Source organism: Lepisosteus platostomus, chromosome 3, assembly GCF_059453375.1.
Source record: "Lepisosteus platostomus isolate fLepPlt1 chromosome 3, fLepPlt1.hap1, whole genome shotgun sequence".
In the NCBI taxonomy this organism is placed as follows: Eukaryota; Metazoa; Chordata; class Actinopteri; order Semionotiformes; family Lepisosteidae; genus Lepisosteus; species Lepisosteus platostomus.
In genome coordinates this window covers 30218068-30234385 of record NC_142613.1, presented here as the reverse complement: position 1 = coordinate 30234385, position 16318 = coordinate 30218068, and the positions used below count along the sequence as shown (strand labels likewise).

Here is a 16318-nt window from a genome sequence, read left to right as displayed (position 1 = left end):
CATTGTAAGAAGAATAACCAGAAATACATCACAGGTTCTACAGTAAAATAAAAAAGTTTGAAATACTGTGGAAGTAGCATGTGTGGAGAGTGAAAAGATCCATCACTTATGTGAAAGTGTTATAAACCCTCTCAAAAGTGGTCCCGTCCTGTCATTCCTCTCAAAACATGATTTGAGAGGTACTGTAGTTGAGCAGAGCAGAGTTTGTCAGATGTGCTTTCAGTGTAACTCAAGACAGCGGCTTCAAACAGTACGTGTTCCATCTGGAATGCAGACCAGAAAATATGTTCTTCATCTCCCTAGTGAATAGGTTTTGAAGGAATGCTTGCATAGTTGATTTGGCACTTATGTAGATTATCCTGTTGTGTTCCTGCTTCTGTACCAGGGAAATCAAAACATGTTTCATTAGCTGTTATCTAATTGTGATTTTAATAGATATAAACAATAAATATATAAAAACCATTATGGAATATAAACAAATTTACAGGGAAACCATGCTGATGTAAACCCCCCTCCTTGTATACCATTATGTGCGGTGCAGATATTGATGATGAATATTTTTTTTTAAATCTGTTTTGCTGGAACATTTAATCAGGTTGGTAAATAACAAATTGTGGAATATGGAGTAAGTGGGTGGCACAGTGACACAGTGAGTTGCATTGCCACCTCACAGCAATTGGTTCAATTCTGGACCTGGGGTGCTATCTGTGTGGAGTTTGTATGTCCTCCAGGTGCACTGGTTAACCTTCCACATACCAAAGACATATTGGTTTGTTAAATGACTTCAGGAAAAATGGCCTTGATGGGAGTATGTGTGTGTCCCATCCAGACTGTATCCCTCCTTGCGCATGTTGCTTGCTGGGATAGGCTCCAGCTTCCCTGTGATACTAAATTGGATAAAGAGGCTAGAAGATGGATGGAGATAAGTAAGAAATTATGCAACAGTAAAGAAGTTGTATCTGTTTAGTAAGAATTTCTGAAAGTTAAGCACCAGTGGATATACAGTGCACAGATTAAAATATTCTTCTCTCTTGTACATTCTGTATCTGATTAATTAAATGTCTCCCTACTATCATTAATGTGTCAGATAATTTTGATATACATTTAGGAAAATATTAAGACAAGAAAGAAATGCAGTTTATTAAGCCTCAGTTTTTTTTTTTGGTTTCCACAGTTTATGGGGAGAAGCTGGATGAATCCAATATCCCTGTAAACTCAGAGCTCCAGTCTACTGAAGCACATAAATCTGCAGGTTCTACAACACCCAAGTCATCCAGGAAAGGAAAGGATAAGCCTGTGGAAAAATTAGATAAGGACAAATCTGGCAAGGAAAAAGAAGGACCTGCATCAAGACCAGATTCTCAGGTACAGTAAATAGGTAATGTGGCACCATTTCAAGAAACAATTAGGGGCCCACATGCAGTTTTAGTTGAATATGTTTTGAATCTGATAAATTGACAACTTGAACTTGTCTTGTTAGGCATCTTGCTTAAGATTATTCTTTTAACAATGGTTATTTGTTCCATACATTATTCCAGATGTTGTTAGACTATAGATCTTTTTCATCATATTAATTCAAGCATAAATCAAAACATTTGCTCAATTTTATTGATTTGAACATTTTTAGGTGTCCTTTAAAAAGTCTTCCTCTGTATTGAAATAGGGAATTCCATAATGTGACTGACTAAAGTAGCTAAATCTTTTAAGCCTGGAGCAGAGAGGAATATGTGGAAGTCTTAATTCAGGAGCTCAGAATCCTAAAAGACTGACAGTAAATCTAGAGGTCTTCTTTAAGATACGATGCATCACAAGGTCACAGGAACACACGTGGAAAGCAAATTTGTGACCATCTTTAACCAGAACAAGAGTCATGTCTTTACACAGATTGTCAGAGTCTAGAGTTAACTTTCAGGACATTGAAATTTACTTAATGCAATCTTTTAAGAAATAGAATTCTCAGACCTACAGTAGAACTTTAAGATAGTAGAAATCAAACAAGCAATATGGGCTGAATGGGCCTGTCTTGTTTGTAACTTTTCTACTGCCCATACTTGTAGCATACATTTCCAAGCCCATCTCTTCCTGACATTTAGGCCCTGTCTATATTTCAAGTATTATTTAAACTCTTTGGGGTTTTAACCAGAATGTACATACTTGTCCTTTCTTTGAATATTAGTATCAAAAAGTTAATATATAAAATGTCAAAGATTTATGCATTTTTACAACACTGTTTTCCTATCCGACTTGACAATACTGTAATGCAACACAAAACTAAAACAAATAAAGGTCATTTGTGCTGGGGATTTCAGAAAAGATCTGAAAATCGACTGAAAATTTAGCTAAGTCTGAGAGAATAATATTCCACAAATGTTCTTCCTACTTTATTTCTCACAGGTGTCTATATTGTGTGAAAATCAGAAAAGGATATTTTTGAATAACCACTTGAAAGAAGTGGAAAACATTGCCAAGTTCAAAGCCCAGTAGACAAAGGCATAGCTAGTCATACCTTTACATATGCATACTGTATATACAGTATGATACATATGCTAAAAAGACCAATGAAGGCATAATTTTTGAGACACTGAGTTATAATTGATTAACATAAACTATTTAACATAACAACAACTATTTAAGTGTTCTTCTTTAAGGTAGAGTGCAGTCTTTTGCCCTGAGCAGGCTGATTGGAGCTGAGTGTAAAAATGAACAATGAAGCAATAGCAATAATAAAATCAATTCATTCCTAAACTCTTGTGGTGATCTGCCATCTGAGCGAAGGCAGTTCATACTCACTGTTTCGACTTTTGATTATGAGTCTCTTGAAAACAGAATCATCTGGCTGTGATCTCAAGTTTTTTATTCATATTTGGTAATTACAAATACAGAAGATAAGATCAGGGGTCTGATTTACTGTGGATGGAATACTGTACATCAGCATACATATTACAAGATAATCTGGACTGCTTATCATATATTTTAGGCTCTGGATGTCAGCAAACCATCTTGGACTCTTCGAGTTGTAAGTGACAGTAATGATGCAGAAACAATAGACATCAGGAAGGACACAGAACGTGTGGATGAAATCAAGGCAATGAAACAAGCTTGGGAAACTGCGGAACCTGGGAGGTCTATCAAGGTCTATTGTTTTTTTGCAAGTTGTGTGTAGTATTAAATTCTATTGTCTGTCTATAATGTAAAAATCCTGCTGACTACAGCAACACCTTTTACAGTATGTAATAAAACATTACTGGTTTCATTACCAAGTGGGCTAGATTGGCCAAATAGCCTCCTCTCATTTTTGTAAGCTTTCTTATGTTCTATGACACCAGATAATGCTGCAAAAATAAACCTAGTACATTTACAGTTAATTACTATCTCTTGACTTACAGTATCTCATGTAAATTGATTATTACAGAAACTTTTCTTAGATAAATGAGTTAAAAGGGTGGTAACATTATTAAGCAAATATAATAATTAACAATAAAATTAATAATAAACATTATTATTATTATTATTATTATTATGGGTTATAGATTTTCTACACAATCATTTAAATATGGGCTTTGATATACAGACTTTTTTGATAGATCGATTTCTGTTTTTGTAGTGTGAGATCTTAGATCTGAAAAAAAGAAAAATTATTTAAATCAGCAGTTATGACCAACAGTTTTATTGTTTCTGTTTTTAGGCCATGCAATCCCGCCTGCAGTTTATTAATAAACGCTTACTAAAGAAGACTTCAGAAGCCCTTGACAAGGGGGGTGGGGTTCTTATCACCACCGTGACTGGAGATGGAGGTGCAGTACCATTTTTCATTATATTTCATTACACATCACGTGTTAAAGTTAAGTAAATAATAATAATAATTGCTTACACTTATATAGCATTTTTCTGGACACTCCACTCAATGCGCTTTACAGGTAATGGGGACTCCCCTCCACCACCACCAATGTGCAGCATCCACCTGGATGATGCGACGGCAGCCATAGTGCACCAGAACCCTCACCACACATCAGCTACCAGTGGGGAGGAGAGCAGAGAAATGTAGGCAATTCATAGATGGGGATTATTAGGAGGCCATGATTGGTAAGGGCCAATGGGAAATTTGGCCAGGACACCAGGGTTACACCCCTACTAAATCCTTGGGATTTTTAATGACCACAGAGAGTCAGGACCTCGGTTTTACGTTTCATCCGAAGGGGCATTAGGACCCACGTGGACCGCAGGGTGAGCACCCCCTGCTGGCCCCACTAACACCTCTTCCAGCAGCAACCTTAGTTTTTCCCAGGAGGTCTCCCATCCAGGTACTGACCCAGCTCACACCTGCTTAGCTTCAGTGGGTTGCCATTTGTGAGTTGCAGGGTGATATGGCTGCTGGCTTAAAAGTAAACACAGCTTTATATTTTAAAAACTACTGCAAAACAAAAATAATAATCAAATGTATTCTTACCTAAATTTATTGAAATGAATGCTGTAATGATTGCTATTGGAGGCTGAACATAAGGAATAAAACACTCAGTACTTCTTCTTTGATGGGGACAGTCAGAGATCTACAGTGAAAGATTTGCCACCAACAGCTAGAGATATCTGGAGATACCTATGAATCCATTACCAAGAAGTTCAAGGCTAACGACCTGGTTGGTGCCCCACCATGAAGGGAATGTAGGTTTCACCCAAATGCATAAAAATAAAAGCTATAAATAAATTTGAAAGAGGTGACATGGGTTATAGCAGTTTAGGCTTCTGTTTCACAGCTTATACAATAGGTTCAATTCTGGCCTGGGGAACTCCATATGCTCTCCCAGTGTCTGGATGGGATTTCTCTGAGTGCTCTGATTCTCCCTCCCAGAAACACACTAGATTAACTGGTGTCTCAAAATTGAATTTATTCCCTCTGACAAACAAGTGTTCCAGTATCAATCCTCGCTAGGAGTAAGAAGATTTCAGATAATGGATGAAAAAAAAAATAAAACCATGAGATTTAAAGAGTTTGAATCACACTATTCTCTGATCACACTTCTGTAGTGTGAAGAATACTGCCATCATTTGGAAAGCCCACCTCCAAAAGTGAGATTTTATAATGATAAAACTAGATTTAAAAAGATTTTAAAAACTGCTCATACTGATAAAAATATTTTCATGACCATTATTTTGACACTTTTCTGCAAAACAAAAGTGTGGATTGAAGATAGCAGTTTGTTATTAATAAATCAGAACAGACAGTAATAGGAACTATGTTGAACACTGATAAAAGGTTAGTGATGCACCTTGGATTTCCATCACTTTTAAACAATTAAATTTTTTTAACCCATTTTTCTCTTAATTTATGTCCCTGGAATTAATCTATAGAAGCTACTGCATCTCTGTGTGAGACTTTTCTAAAAATGAGTCTTCCAAACTTTCCATGTAATATGGGTGTAGGAATTCTGTTACTAAGATCTGTGTAATTATCAGAATGTGGACAAGTACATGTCAAATTCAAAATAAGAGATATCTCTACAGTGTTTATCTAACAAACTATAAAAAAACAAAGTAGGATGTCAAAAAAACAAAGATGAAATAGGAGTCAAAAGTGAAACCAGGTGTTTTTTAAAGAAAGGTTTTAAAGTCTTAAAAAATTGACTTTGAGAAATGTTGAAAATCTTTATTCTGTAGGTAACCGATTTCCTTAAAGATAAAAAATATAAAAATATTTTTTTCAAAAGTAAAAAAAAATCATACTACTATATCATACTACAATTCTACAAAATTATGGTGCCTTCCAGTGATTTTCCATTTTGTTCAATTACAAGTTGCAGTATGTACTGTATACATATATTTAAAGTTAATATTTTAATTATATTCAAACTGTTCAAACTGAAAACGTTTATGGGTGAAAGAAGTAAAATGTCAGAAAAGAAAAATTAAAAACTAAAATATGTTCATTGAGTAAGTGTTCAAAGCCTTTTTCATGCAAAGATTCAATCCTGAAGACCAAAAGCTCAAAACCAACTATCACATTTGTTATGTATCATTGTAATTGAACTAAATGGGACATCATTGGAGGGAGTCAATTCTATAGTTTGAGATTCTTAATGATAATAAACTTTATTTTGTATAGTACCTCCTTCTTCAGGAGCTTTACAGAGGGAGAAGAAAAAAATACACAGTGAGAGGAGATAGCACAATCAAACATTTACAATGAAGGTTTGGAATACAGAAGGAAAGCACTGGGGCAGACACAGAACCAGTTAAATAAAAGCATTTCTAAAAAAGAAGGTTTTGAGTCTAAATTTGAAAGAGCTCAGGGAAGCTTACGCTCTGAAATCTTTAGGGATAGAATTCCAGAGCTTTGGGGCATAGCTAGAGAAGGCCCTGTCACCCATATATTGAGCAAAGTTTACAAGGTAGGGAGTAGGATGATAGTAACTCTGACAGGTATTGAGATGCCAAGCCCTGTAGAGCCTTAGGTGAGCATGAGGATTTTTAAGTTGACAAGAAACATTATAGGAAGCCAGTGCAAGTACTCCAAGACAGAAGTAATGTGAGCACTTGTATTAGATCTGTTCAGGATTCTGACTGCCAAATTCTAGACATACTATAGTTTGTTCAAAGAGGATATACTGTAGATACCCCAGTGATAAAGTAACAGTAATAAATTCTAGAGAAAACAAAAGAGTTTACCAGCTTTTCAGCATAGTCCGGCGATATTTCTGAGGAGGAAGAACGATGTTTTTACATATGTTGCACATATGGGTCAAATGTCAAGCCTGAATCAAATATCTCCCCCGAGTTCTTCAATTTTGATTTAAACTCAAGTACAGTACCATTCCGAAATAGGGTTAGTGCATTGCTTTTACATAATTGATGGGGGGTGCCACGAAGCATGACTTATCACAGTTTAAATGATACGCCATTGTGCAAATGAACCTAACTTTTAATATGTTTTGAAATACTGCGTACATGGAGGGTTGAGCCCAGACTAACTGAGGAAGTAAGATATAGGATTTCTGGTATGAATGGTAGGGTCACTGGGATATCACAATCCACCAGCTCCACCAGTTTCCCTCACTTCACTCTGGAACAGACAGTGATCCCAGCTCCAGGCTCTCTCCCTGCCAAATGTTTGGTGTTAAATAGGCACCTGCAACAATACATTTGCAAGAGAGATACTAAGAATTAGACGGTGGTCTTTCACCATTAAAATGCTTCATATGACATTATGTCTCATAACGTATATTAATAAAGAGTTTGAAAAGGTACCAATTGAATTGTTATAAAGATTCTTCAACAAATGTATTGTGTACATGACAGTATTTGTAGACACTATAGAATACATTTTTCTCTGATACTAATGAAAAATAAATACTTCATATTGATCTCCTACAGCTGCTCTGTCGCCTTCACCAGAAGACCCATCAACACCACCAGGTCTAGATCTTCATCACCAGGTTCAAGGAGATTCCTCCCAGCCTACTATGCCACCTCTCATAGATCTGACTCCATTTATCAGGTCTGAGTAGATTTTTGTATTATATTGTCATTTTAAATGATCATTATTGTTTTTCTAAGTTTTTCCTATTTAAAATAGAGCATTCCCCTATAGATACCAGCAACTAGAAGATGCCTGCTCTCTCAAACAGGCCATGATGTACTGTATACAAAGGCTATTACTTTTCACTGTTTGCCCCTCATATTGCAGTAATATCTTTGTGGGCTCAATACTCAAATGACATCTGCCAGCTCCCTGGGAGCCAACACTCCACAAAATAGTGAAGGACCTTCCTTCAGTCTTTGTCTCTAGATAAATTATGGTATTACCGTTGTCATTTCATGCAGGATTCATTTAACAACTGAAAGTGTTATTTTTTGTGTTATTGTACATTTAATTGTGCTAGTGTAGGAAGTTGGAGGTTTTAATTTTCTGTAACAATCATAATTTGTAACAGTACATTGTGAGAGTACATGACCACTTTTAGGACTCAAACATAATAATTTACAGTCTCACACACAGATTCTAAATATAGAATATACAATATATTGATATAACCAAAACATGTATAACAAATAAAAAAACATAATAGCATATTTCTGTGAAACAATCTGCTGTGAATGCTAAATGCAGATCATTCACTCGGGGATTACAAAGAGCAGAGTTAACAACTTCAGAGTTAAAATACGCATTGACTGTTCTATTGACTAGTTCTATAATGCATCACTGTCTAGTTTTATCAGTCTTGTAAAACTGAATCACATTTACAGTTTCAGACACAAGTTAATATACATTTACTATTATGAACTAAGCATCAAACTTATTTGTGATAATAGTTTGTTCGAGAATAACATGAATAATGAAATTTAATACTGAAAGATCTGTTGAACCAGATGTCCTTGATGAGTTTAAACTGTGCTGGTAAAAGCTGGCTGTAGCAGTTACTCGGTGCTGGGAGAGAGAGCTTTAAAAACAGTCTTTAAAAAAGTCTGTGGAGTTTTTCTTCTTGAGGTTCACATGGTAGACAAAGGGGAACTTAATTTGTTCGATGCTATAGCTTTTTGTTCAGAATGTTCTGGAAATTGTCAAAAAGAAAAAGTCCAACAGTGATCAATTAAGTTGATCAGGTGAAAATAACAGTGGGTTTGTAAACACAAGATTTCTTCTGATTCAGGAAGAATATCTTGGGCAGAATTCAGTACATTACTGACTCACTCTCTCAGCCTGGCATCCTGGAGATTCAAGTTTTAAGTTCTGACTTCAACTACTTGTGCTCACATGGTTGTAAAAGTCAGTTTGCCAGTTTAGAGAGAGATTGAGAGAGCCAGTGGTTCACCAGAGAAAAAGGACATGTTCCAGTTTATGTTTAAAGTTTAAATCACAAGTTGGTGATAAGCTAAGTTGCTATCAGGTTTGTTTCTAGTACACACCTACAGATCCCCATTTGTTTGATCTTCCTTTGGGTGATGGATAGTGACCTTTGACCTCTGTGGTGTTTAGGAATGAACTAGACTGAAGACTGGCTGGAGCCCATCTGTGCTATAAAGTATATCATTGATACAACACTGAGTTTTATGAAGTCTCTAATCAGAGGGGGCTTCTTTAGCCAAATTCCTCTGCATTAGGGAGAGGCACCAATCTGCTTTGTCAAGGCACATAAAGCTTATTAGAAATATTTAATTACACTTAAGTCTAAGTGAAATAATAGGCCTTATCTCTAGTTTACAGAAGCATTATACTGCAAAGTATGGCACCCTGGGAATTTTCAATAGATTTAGTAGTCCACCTTAAATGAGTAAAAATTCTGCTCTATTCTATATTCTTACAATATTGAACATTCATTACATTTATGAGTTAAAGAAATTGAAAAACAATAAAATCAATAATAATTGTCAAATAATAATGAATCCTCCCATATGAGATCTCACTTCTTTCTCTGCATTGTCCATACCATGCAATTCCATGCCCTTCCAGCATTTTCAATGGGAAATTGGTGCACAATTCACCTATTTCCCATTGAACCTAAACCTGTTTGTTGTTTTTTGTCATTACATTATTTAATACATTTTAGCCTTTTCCACCTGTGATATGTTACTTTGCTCTTCCTTTTCATAACCTTTTACTTACATAATCAACCAGAATCCACAGCTAAGACTGATACATTTAATTTAATTTGCAAAATGTTCTAGAAGTGTTTTTCTCCCTTGCTAGTGTCTGCCATGCTTAATGTTGGATATTTACCTTCTATTCTCTACTAGGGTCTTTCAGTTGTCCTGAACCCTTGTCAGAATTATCTTTTTTGCATTAAAGCCAAACTTTCAGACTTTCTTATTCCTGGTACACTCACTCACTTGTATATATATATATCTCACAATCATTGTAACAGTTTAATCCTTAAAAGATAAAATATATTGTGCACTTTTAGTCCACTAAGATAAATGATTGTCATATGAATCTTTCAATTTACATACAACAAAGAATACAATACAAAAAAGAAAATACCTTCCTTACAGTAAAAATGCATGATCAATTTTCTAAAAGAGGCTTGGGATAATAAAAGGTCCCAGCATGAATGAAACTATTCAGCTTTACTTAACATGCAAAGCCTTGTTTCCACTAGGCACTTCACACAGATTGTCTGGATTAAGGGCACCTCCAATTACACTGAAGTACACATTTTAGCCTAGCCCAAACTGGTCTCTTATGACATATTATGCAATACTCATTAAGTACCAACCTGTCCAGGCAGAAGTATATTATCTTCTCCAAAATTACTGGTACCCTTGATAAAGATGAGTAAAAAAGGCTGTATAAAACACAGTCTGTATTACAACACAGGTATGTTGTAATTTTCCAACATTTTCCAATATATTTTACTTTAGCAAAGATTCAATAGAATAAGCTAAAATTACTTCTCAAATAATAACTTTATCTCCCAAAACTTATCTGCCACAATTATTGTCACCACTATTTTCAGTAATGTTTGCACAGATAACAGCACTGAGCCTTTTTCTGTAATGTTTTATGATAATAAATAACACATTGGGAGAACACATATCTTATACTATTCATCCATACAGAGTATTTTGATATCTTTAGGTCTGTGCTTATGGACAGCCCTCTTTAATTCAAATCACAGGTTTTCAATGGGGTTCAAGTTCAGAGAGTGAATAGTCAAAAGGAAATGTTGCTTTTTTGGTCAGTCATTTCCTTGTGGATTTTGATGTGTGCTTGTGATCATTGTCTTGCTGGAAGATCTACTTGAGGCCAAGCATAAACCTCCTGGGAGACCAGACCTGGCAACCAGATTTTTTAGGATTTAGGAAAATAGCCCTATAACATCAAATATATTTTTATAGAACACCTTATGTAAAATACTGTACTGTAAAATATGGTATGTTAGAACACCATATTTTACAGTACAGTAGGTATTATGTCCTTCTCTGAATATGTCTTCTTCTTTTAATGCCAAACCCACCATTGGTGTGGGTGGGCAAAGAGCTTTATTTTCATTTTATCATAGCACCTGGTTCCAATACAAGTGCCAATGCTATTTATAAAACTCCAGGTTCTTGTGTTTTTGGGTTCATCTCAATAATTTTTTTTTTTTTGGAAGGTCTTGCAATTACAGTAGCTTATTGGCATGGAGGTGGTGTCTATTTGTAAACTTTGAGACTTGCTGACCCCAAGATACATCAAAGTTCTGTAATTCTCCAACTGTGACCCTTGGATTTTTCTTTGCCTCCCAAACCATCCTCTTTACTGTATGTCGGGGCAAGATACACTTTCATCCTCTAACAGACAAGTTCACCACTGTTCCAGGGGTTTAAAACGTATTAATTTAAAACTTGCTAATACTGGTTAGTGGTATATTTAGTTGTTGTTTTTTTGTACCTATTGCCTGATTTATGAAGGGTAACAACTATGTGTCTCTTTTCGTTTGTGAGTTATTTGCCTTTCTCCATGGCGATGGATGACACATGAATTTTATATGTGTTTTCTCTCACTTATATACTCCAGTAGAACCAATGGAAGATCATAATACAGGTACCTAAAACTAAGATGAGTAGAATGCAAAAGATAGAATGTTAACACAGATTTAATTTTGTTTGATTTTATTTATAAGAATATTTAGGGATGCCAAAAATATTGACATCTATCTTTCTTGGAAATAAAGTTATTACTTGTTAACAAAAAAAACCTTTCTCTTAGCAATTGCATCAAAATATCAGAATATAGTTTTATATATTGGTGAGCATGAAATATAGCTCAATACCCATGTTGTTTATTTTATATAGTCTTTTTGCCTATCTTTATCAAGGGTGCAAATAATTCTGGAGGTGACTATGCAGTATATGTACTGTAACAATGTTTTGCACCATCAATGTTTAGGGAAAAGCGAAATTATGTCAGACAACGAAGTGTCATCTATACTTCATCTTAACCTTTGAAATGATAAATTCCAGTAGAAATAAAAACTCTTTAATATACCAAGGTATAATATAGTATGTAAATTATTTATATGGTGTAAAACAACCAATAAAAACATCATTTTAACCACCACTACAAAAACTTATCAGTGATGTTTTTATAACAAAATCTCAAAAACAAAACAAAATCTCCCCATTTTATTCTCAAAGTTGTATTTCTAAATTTGCAATTTCAAGTGTTAGCAGTGAAACTTAAAGAAAGCTTGTATTTATGCAGCAAACTATCTTTCATTGCACAGCAGGTTAAGTGAGGTCATAATTCCCCTGTGAATCCCCCTTGTAGCAAATTTTTACTAATTTAATCTGATAATATTTTGGTATATTCATTAAAAGCTATTTTAAGCAAACCAAGTTTGCTGTCCCTCAAGAGATCTCCTTTCATTGATGTTACCTTTCCATCTAATGTCTACTCCACGTGTCAAAGTAACAGGAGGAGAACCTGTTATACCATGAAAGTAAAATTAGTCTGAAATGTTTCACCCCTCAAGATTACTCATTAATAAAGATTACAGACTTTTTTTTCAATATTCATAATTGTGTTATATGAAGGTCAAAGACAGTAATAATGATTCTCCCAACTTTTGGTGATTAAATTGTTCTTTTGAAATTAATTCCTCCTGGTTTCTCTTTTTAAAAATAAAATAAAAATGGGTTTATCATATTTCAGGAAATGACATGACTGATATATACATACAGTACATATACATGCAAAATGTATATGTTACAAAATTACAAAACGTTGTGGGAGCAATTATAGACCTCAATAATTATTTATTTATATTTTGCATTATTAAAGTATTCTTGATTGAACAATAAATTATTAGAATTCTTAATATATTCATATAGTATTCCCCACATAATCTTCATTCATCCATCCATTTCCTAACCACTTTATCCAATACAGGGTTGTCAGAACCTATCCCAGGAAGCAACGAGCATGAGGTGGGATATACCCTGGACAGGACTCCATTCCATTGTAGGGCACACACAGATACAATCACACGCACTCACACCAGGGCCAATATTCCCAGAAGCCAGTTAACTTTCAGTACATATTTGGACTGTAGGAGGAAACCCATGCTAACACTGGGATAACATACAAACTCCACATAGATAAAAGCTCCAGTGCTGTGAGCCAGCAATACAATCCACTGCACCACTATGCCGCCCTATTAAATTATTCAAACATAAAAATGATAACAGAATATTGAATTGTTCACACAAAGTGTAGAGTTCTTTTAGAGTCACTATTGAGCCTGTTTATCCCTCACATTGTGTATATCACTCCTTTGTTAATCTCCTTAACAGAGCAAAGCACAGTGCAATTTGCATATTCACTATGACTGGCAGATTGAAACACCTTACTGCTCACCAAAACTCAATTTTTTGGGGTGTATTTATGTTTATATGGCCAGTTGTCATTTTAGAGAGTGACACCTAATTAAATTTGCCAGAGTGCATGGGCAGCAAATAATCAGCCTGTACACCCATTCAGATCAGAATAGCATTTACTGTATAGTGACAATAGCATTTTGGGGAACTACAGGTTCCCTTTTTTATTAAGTGAAATAGATCAATTGTTTGAAATACATGAAAGAGGCTCAAAAAATGTACAAGTACCTGCTTTGGATTTCTATAATAAATTCAAATAACAGCACACGTAATGATCCCTGTGGGTGTTTAATAGCAAGAGTATCTCTTATTATAAGTGTTAAGTATAATGTGTTTTTGGTGAAATAAAGCTGTTAAGGTTTTTTGTTTCTTCGTAGAAAATCTAAAGAAGAGTCTGTGCTGAAGGACGACTTCATCACATTACAGCAGGAGAGGGAGAAATCAGAAGAATTCCGAAGGTTCCGCCTGATGCGAGACCTGATAATGGAGCACAGAGAACAGGAGCAGCTGTCAAGAAAGGAGCTGAAGAAAAGACAGCTACAGATGTATGAACAGCTACAGGTGAGAAGCCAGGAATTTTACAGCACGGAAGACTGTTTCCTGTTTAAACCCTTTTTGCTACCTATCACTTCTTGCTTCATCAAAATGCCCATGCTCATCAATCAAAATTTGAAAAGGAGTGAAAGTAAGCTTCATTCCAGGGTGGCTGACAGCTAGCCATGTAGCCACTGACATTTTTATTAAAATGGAGTCTCTCATAGTCTCTCGTTGTTGTTTGTACACCTGCAGCTGTAGGCATTACTAGTAAGGGATTATTTTTTCTCCCATTTGATCATATATTAGACAATCTAGTGATGTGCCCATTAGGTCTGCTTCAGGCAGACAGGGCTCCTTCCTCTTGTTGTAATAACCTCTGCTGCACATACAGTATTAGGTATTCCTTGTCTAAAATAAAGCATTTCTGAAGTCTGCTATCAACAGTTTTCACTTTATATGATTTAAAAGAAAAAAATAAATATTTATAAAAGGGGATGTGTTTCACAAAACTATCGAGATTGTACAACATCTCACACATATGCAGGTGGTACTGGATGTAAACAGGCAGAAGATCCTGACAGCACGGGAGTTGTATCGCAGCAAGCTGCTGGAGTCGGAGCTCAGGAAACAGGAGGAGGATGCTGCACTGGAGGGAGCTCGTCAGGCTGAGCTGGAGAAAAACTCCCCACCACGTCAGAAGAGCCCCAAGCGGGGAAAGAGTTCCAGCAAGAAGAAGTAAAACGCTGAGGCTACTACTTCTTAGCTTCCATATGTATTTATTAAGCCTCAAAGTATTTTTTCTACTGCTTGTTTTTAGAAATAACTTTTTAGTGCTGGTTTGGAATTTTAGGTAAAATCTGCAGCTGTCTTGATTTTCTTAGTTGTATTTTTTTGGTCATTTTTAAAACGGAATTTGCTGAGCGTTATTCAGCATTCATTTGCCTTATATCCTTAAAATTTCCTTCTGACTAATAAGCAGTATAGATGCTATTAATCTTTTAGAGTAAGTGGTAGTAGACCTCAAATTTGAATCATATTTATACAAATGTGAATCTCTTAGTCACATTGTCAGACTGTAATCATAATGGTGACAACAGGATCAAGCTAGCTCCTCCAAAAAGTCATTTTCCTTCATAAACAGTAGATTTAAGTCAAATCTAGATTCCACCAAACATATTCCACCAAGTCAAAGTGACAGAGTATTCAAACACTACATTGTTAAGTTAAAACTTTTTTTACAGTATTTTACTTACAGTAGATTAAGGTTAATTGCCATGAACGACAAATAAATTGTCTCCAATTGAGTATACACAGTAAATAGTAAATATCCTGCAAAGGAACATTATTAAATTCTATATCTGTATTGAAAACCTTTTCATGTCATATTTCTTGTTTATGAAGTATCTTCAAGGAGTATGCTGTTGCTTCTGCTTTTATTTCATTGGCAAAACCTACAGTATGTATACAATTGGTATTTTTTATGGAGATGACATTTGTTCACAAGTGTGCATGTTTTTTTTTCCCATTACTTTTATTCTTGATCATATCATCTTAATGTAAAAAAAACTGGTTCATATTATTTCTTAAATAAAAGTTCATAGTTTTTTTTAATTTACTATTAATTTAAATATTGAAGTTTTTTACCCTAATGACTCACAAAGCTGTGTCAACACGTGTCAGTAAGCTTGATAAAATTATTAAGCATAAGAAATGTCTTACAAACAGCCAAAAATTGTAATTTTTCTGAAGGTAAAGGAGCCTTAAATGTATAATTAATCCAGTTTTCTTACAGAGTCTTGGATATAGACTCTGTAAGAAAATTGTAGGTTATTTTGTTAATGCCTCAGAGTTATAAGCGTAACATATGGTGTGTCTACTTTGCTACACGCATCATTATTTTGTTTAAAGTGGAAACTTTGCCATATTTCTAATATTTTTTTATCTTAGAAATTGCTATGCAACAATTTTCCTCCTTCAATTTGGTGTTCATTTAGTGATTCAGAGAGATTTTTTCATGCCATATCTATAAAGTCTGGAAGCTGGATGAAAAGGACCACAGTGCCATCTTGTGGTATCATTCTATTGCTGAAAAGGTGAAGTATGACACTATATCTGTATCTATTCCTGCTGACTTTCTTTTAAGAAATAATAAATGTAATGCATTTTTTTCTTTGATTTGATGTATTAAAAGCTATTACCAAATTCAGGCTTTTTGGTCAATTTTGTCCATGATAATGTTATTATCTTTCTGTTGTTTGTCAGTAAGATTTATGTGTGTTTCTTTATCGGGGATGTATCATGTGGTGCTTGTATAAGATATGCCATCCGGAAATTTGTGCATTGCTTGATTGCTCTCACTACAGATTGGATTGGATTACTCACCACCTGGCAGAGGTAGACAAAACCAATGCAAAAATCATAAATGTGAATC

The 16318-nt window shown here is 34.9% G+C and overlaps 1 protein-coding gene across 1 annotated transcript in view; it reads left to right on the top strand.

The window, feature by feature from the left end:
• Window positions 1–16089, top strand: part of adgb (androglobin) — a 140506-nt gene extending 124417 nt beyond the window's left edge. The window contains exons 30-35 of the mRNA XM_088625171.1: window positions 1175–1365; window positions 2978–3133; window positions 3686–3794; window positions 7366–7489; window positions 13728–13911; window positions 14432–16089. Coding sequence (XP_088481297.1) covers window positions 1175–1365; window positions 2978–3133; window positions 3686–3794; window positions 7366–7489; window positions 13728–13911; window positions 14432–14626 — 959 coding nt within the window. The 3' untranslated portion in view covers window positions 14627–16089. The remainder of the gene's footprint in view (window positions 1–1174; window positions 1366–2977; window positions 3134–3685; window positions 3795–7365; window positions 7490–13727; window positions 13912–14431) is intronic.
• Window positions 16090–16318: the final 229 nt, after the last annotated feature.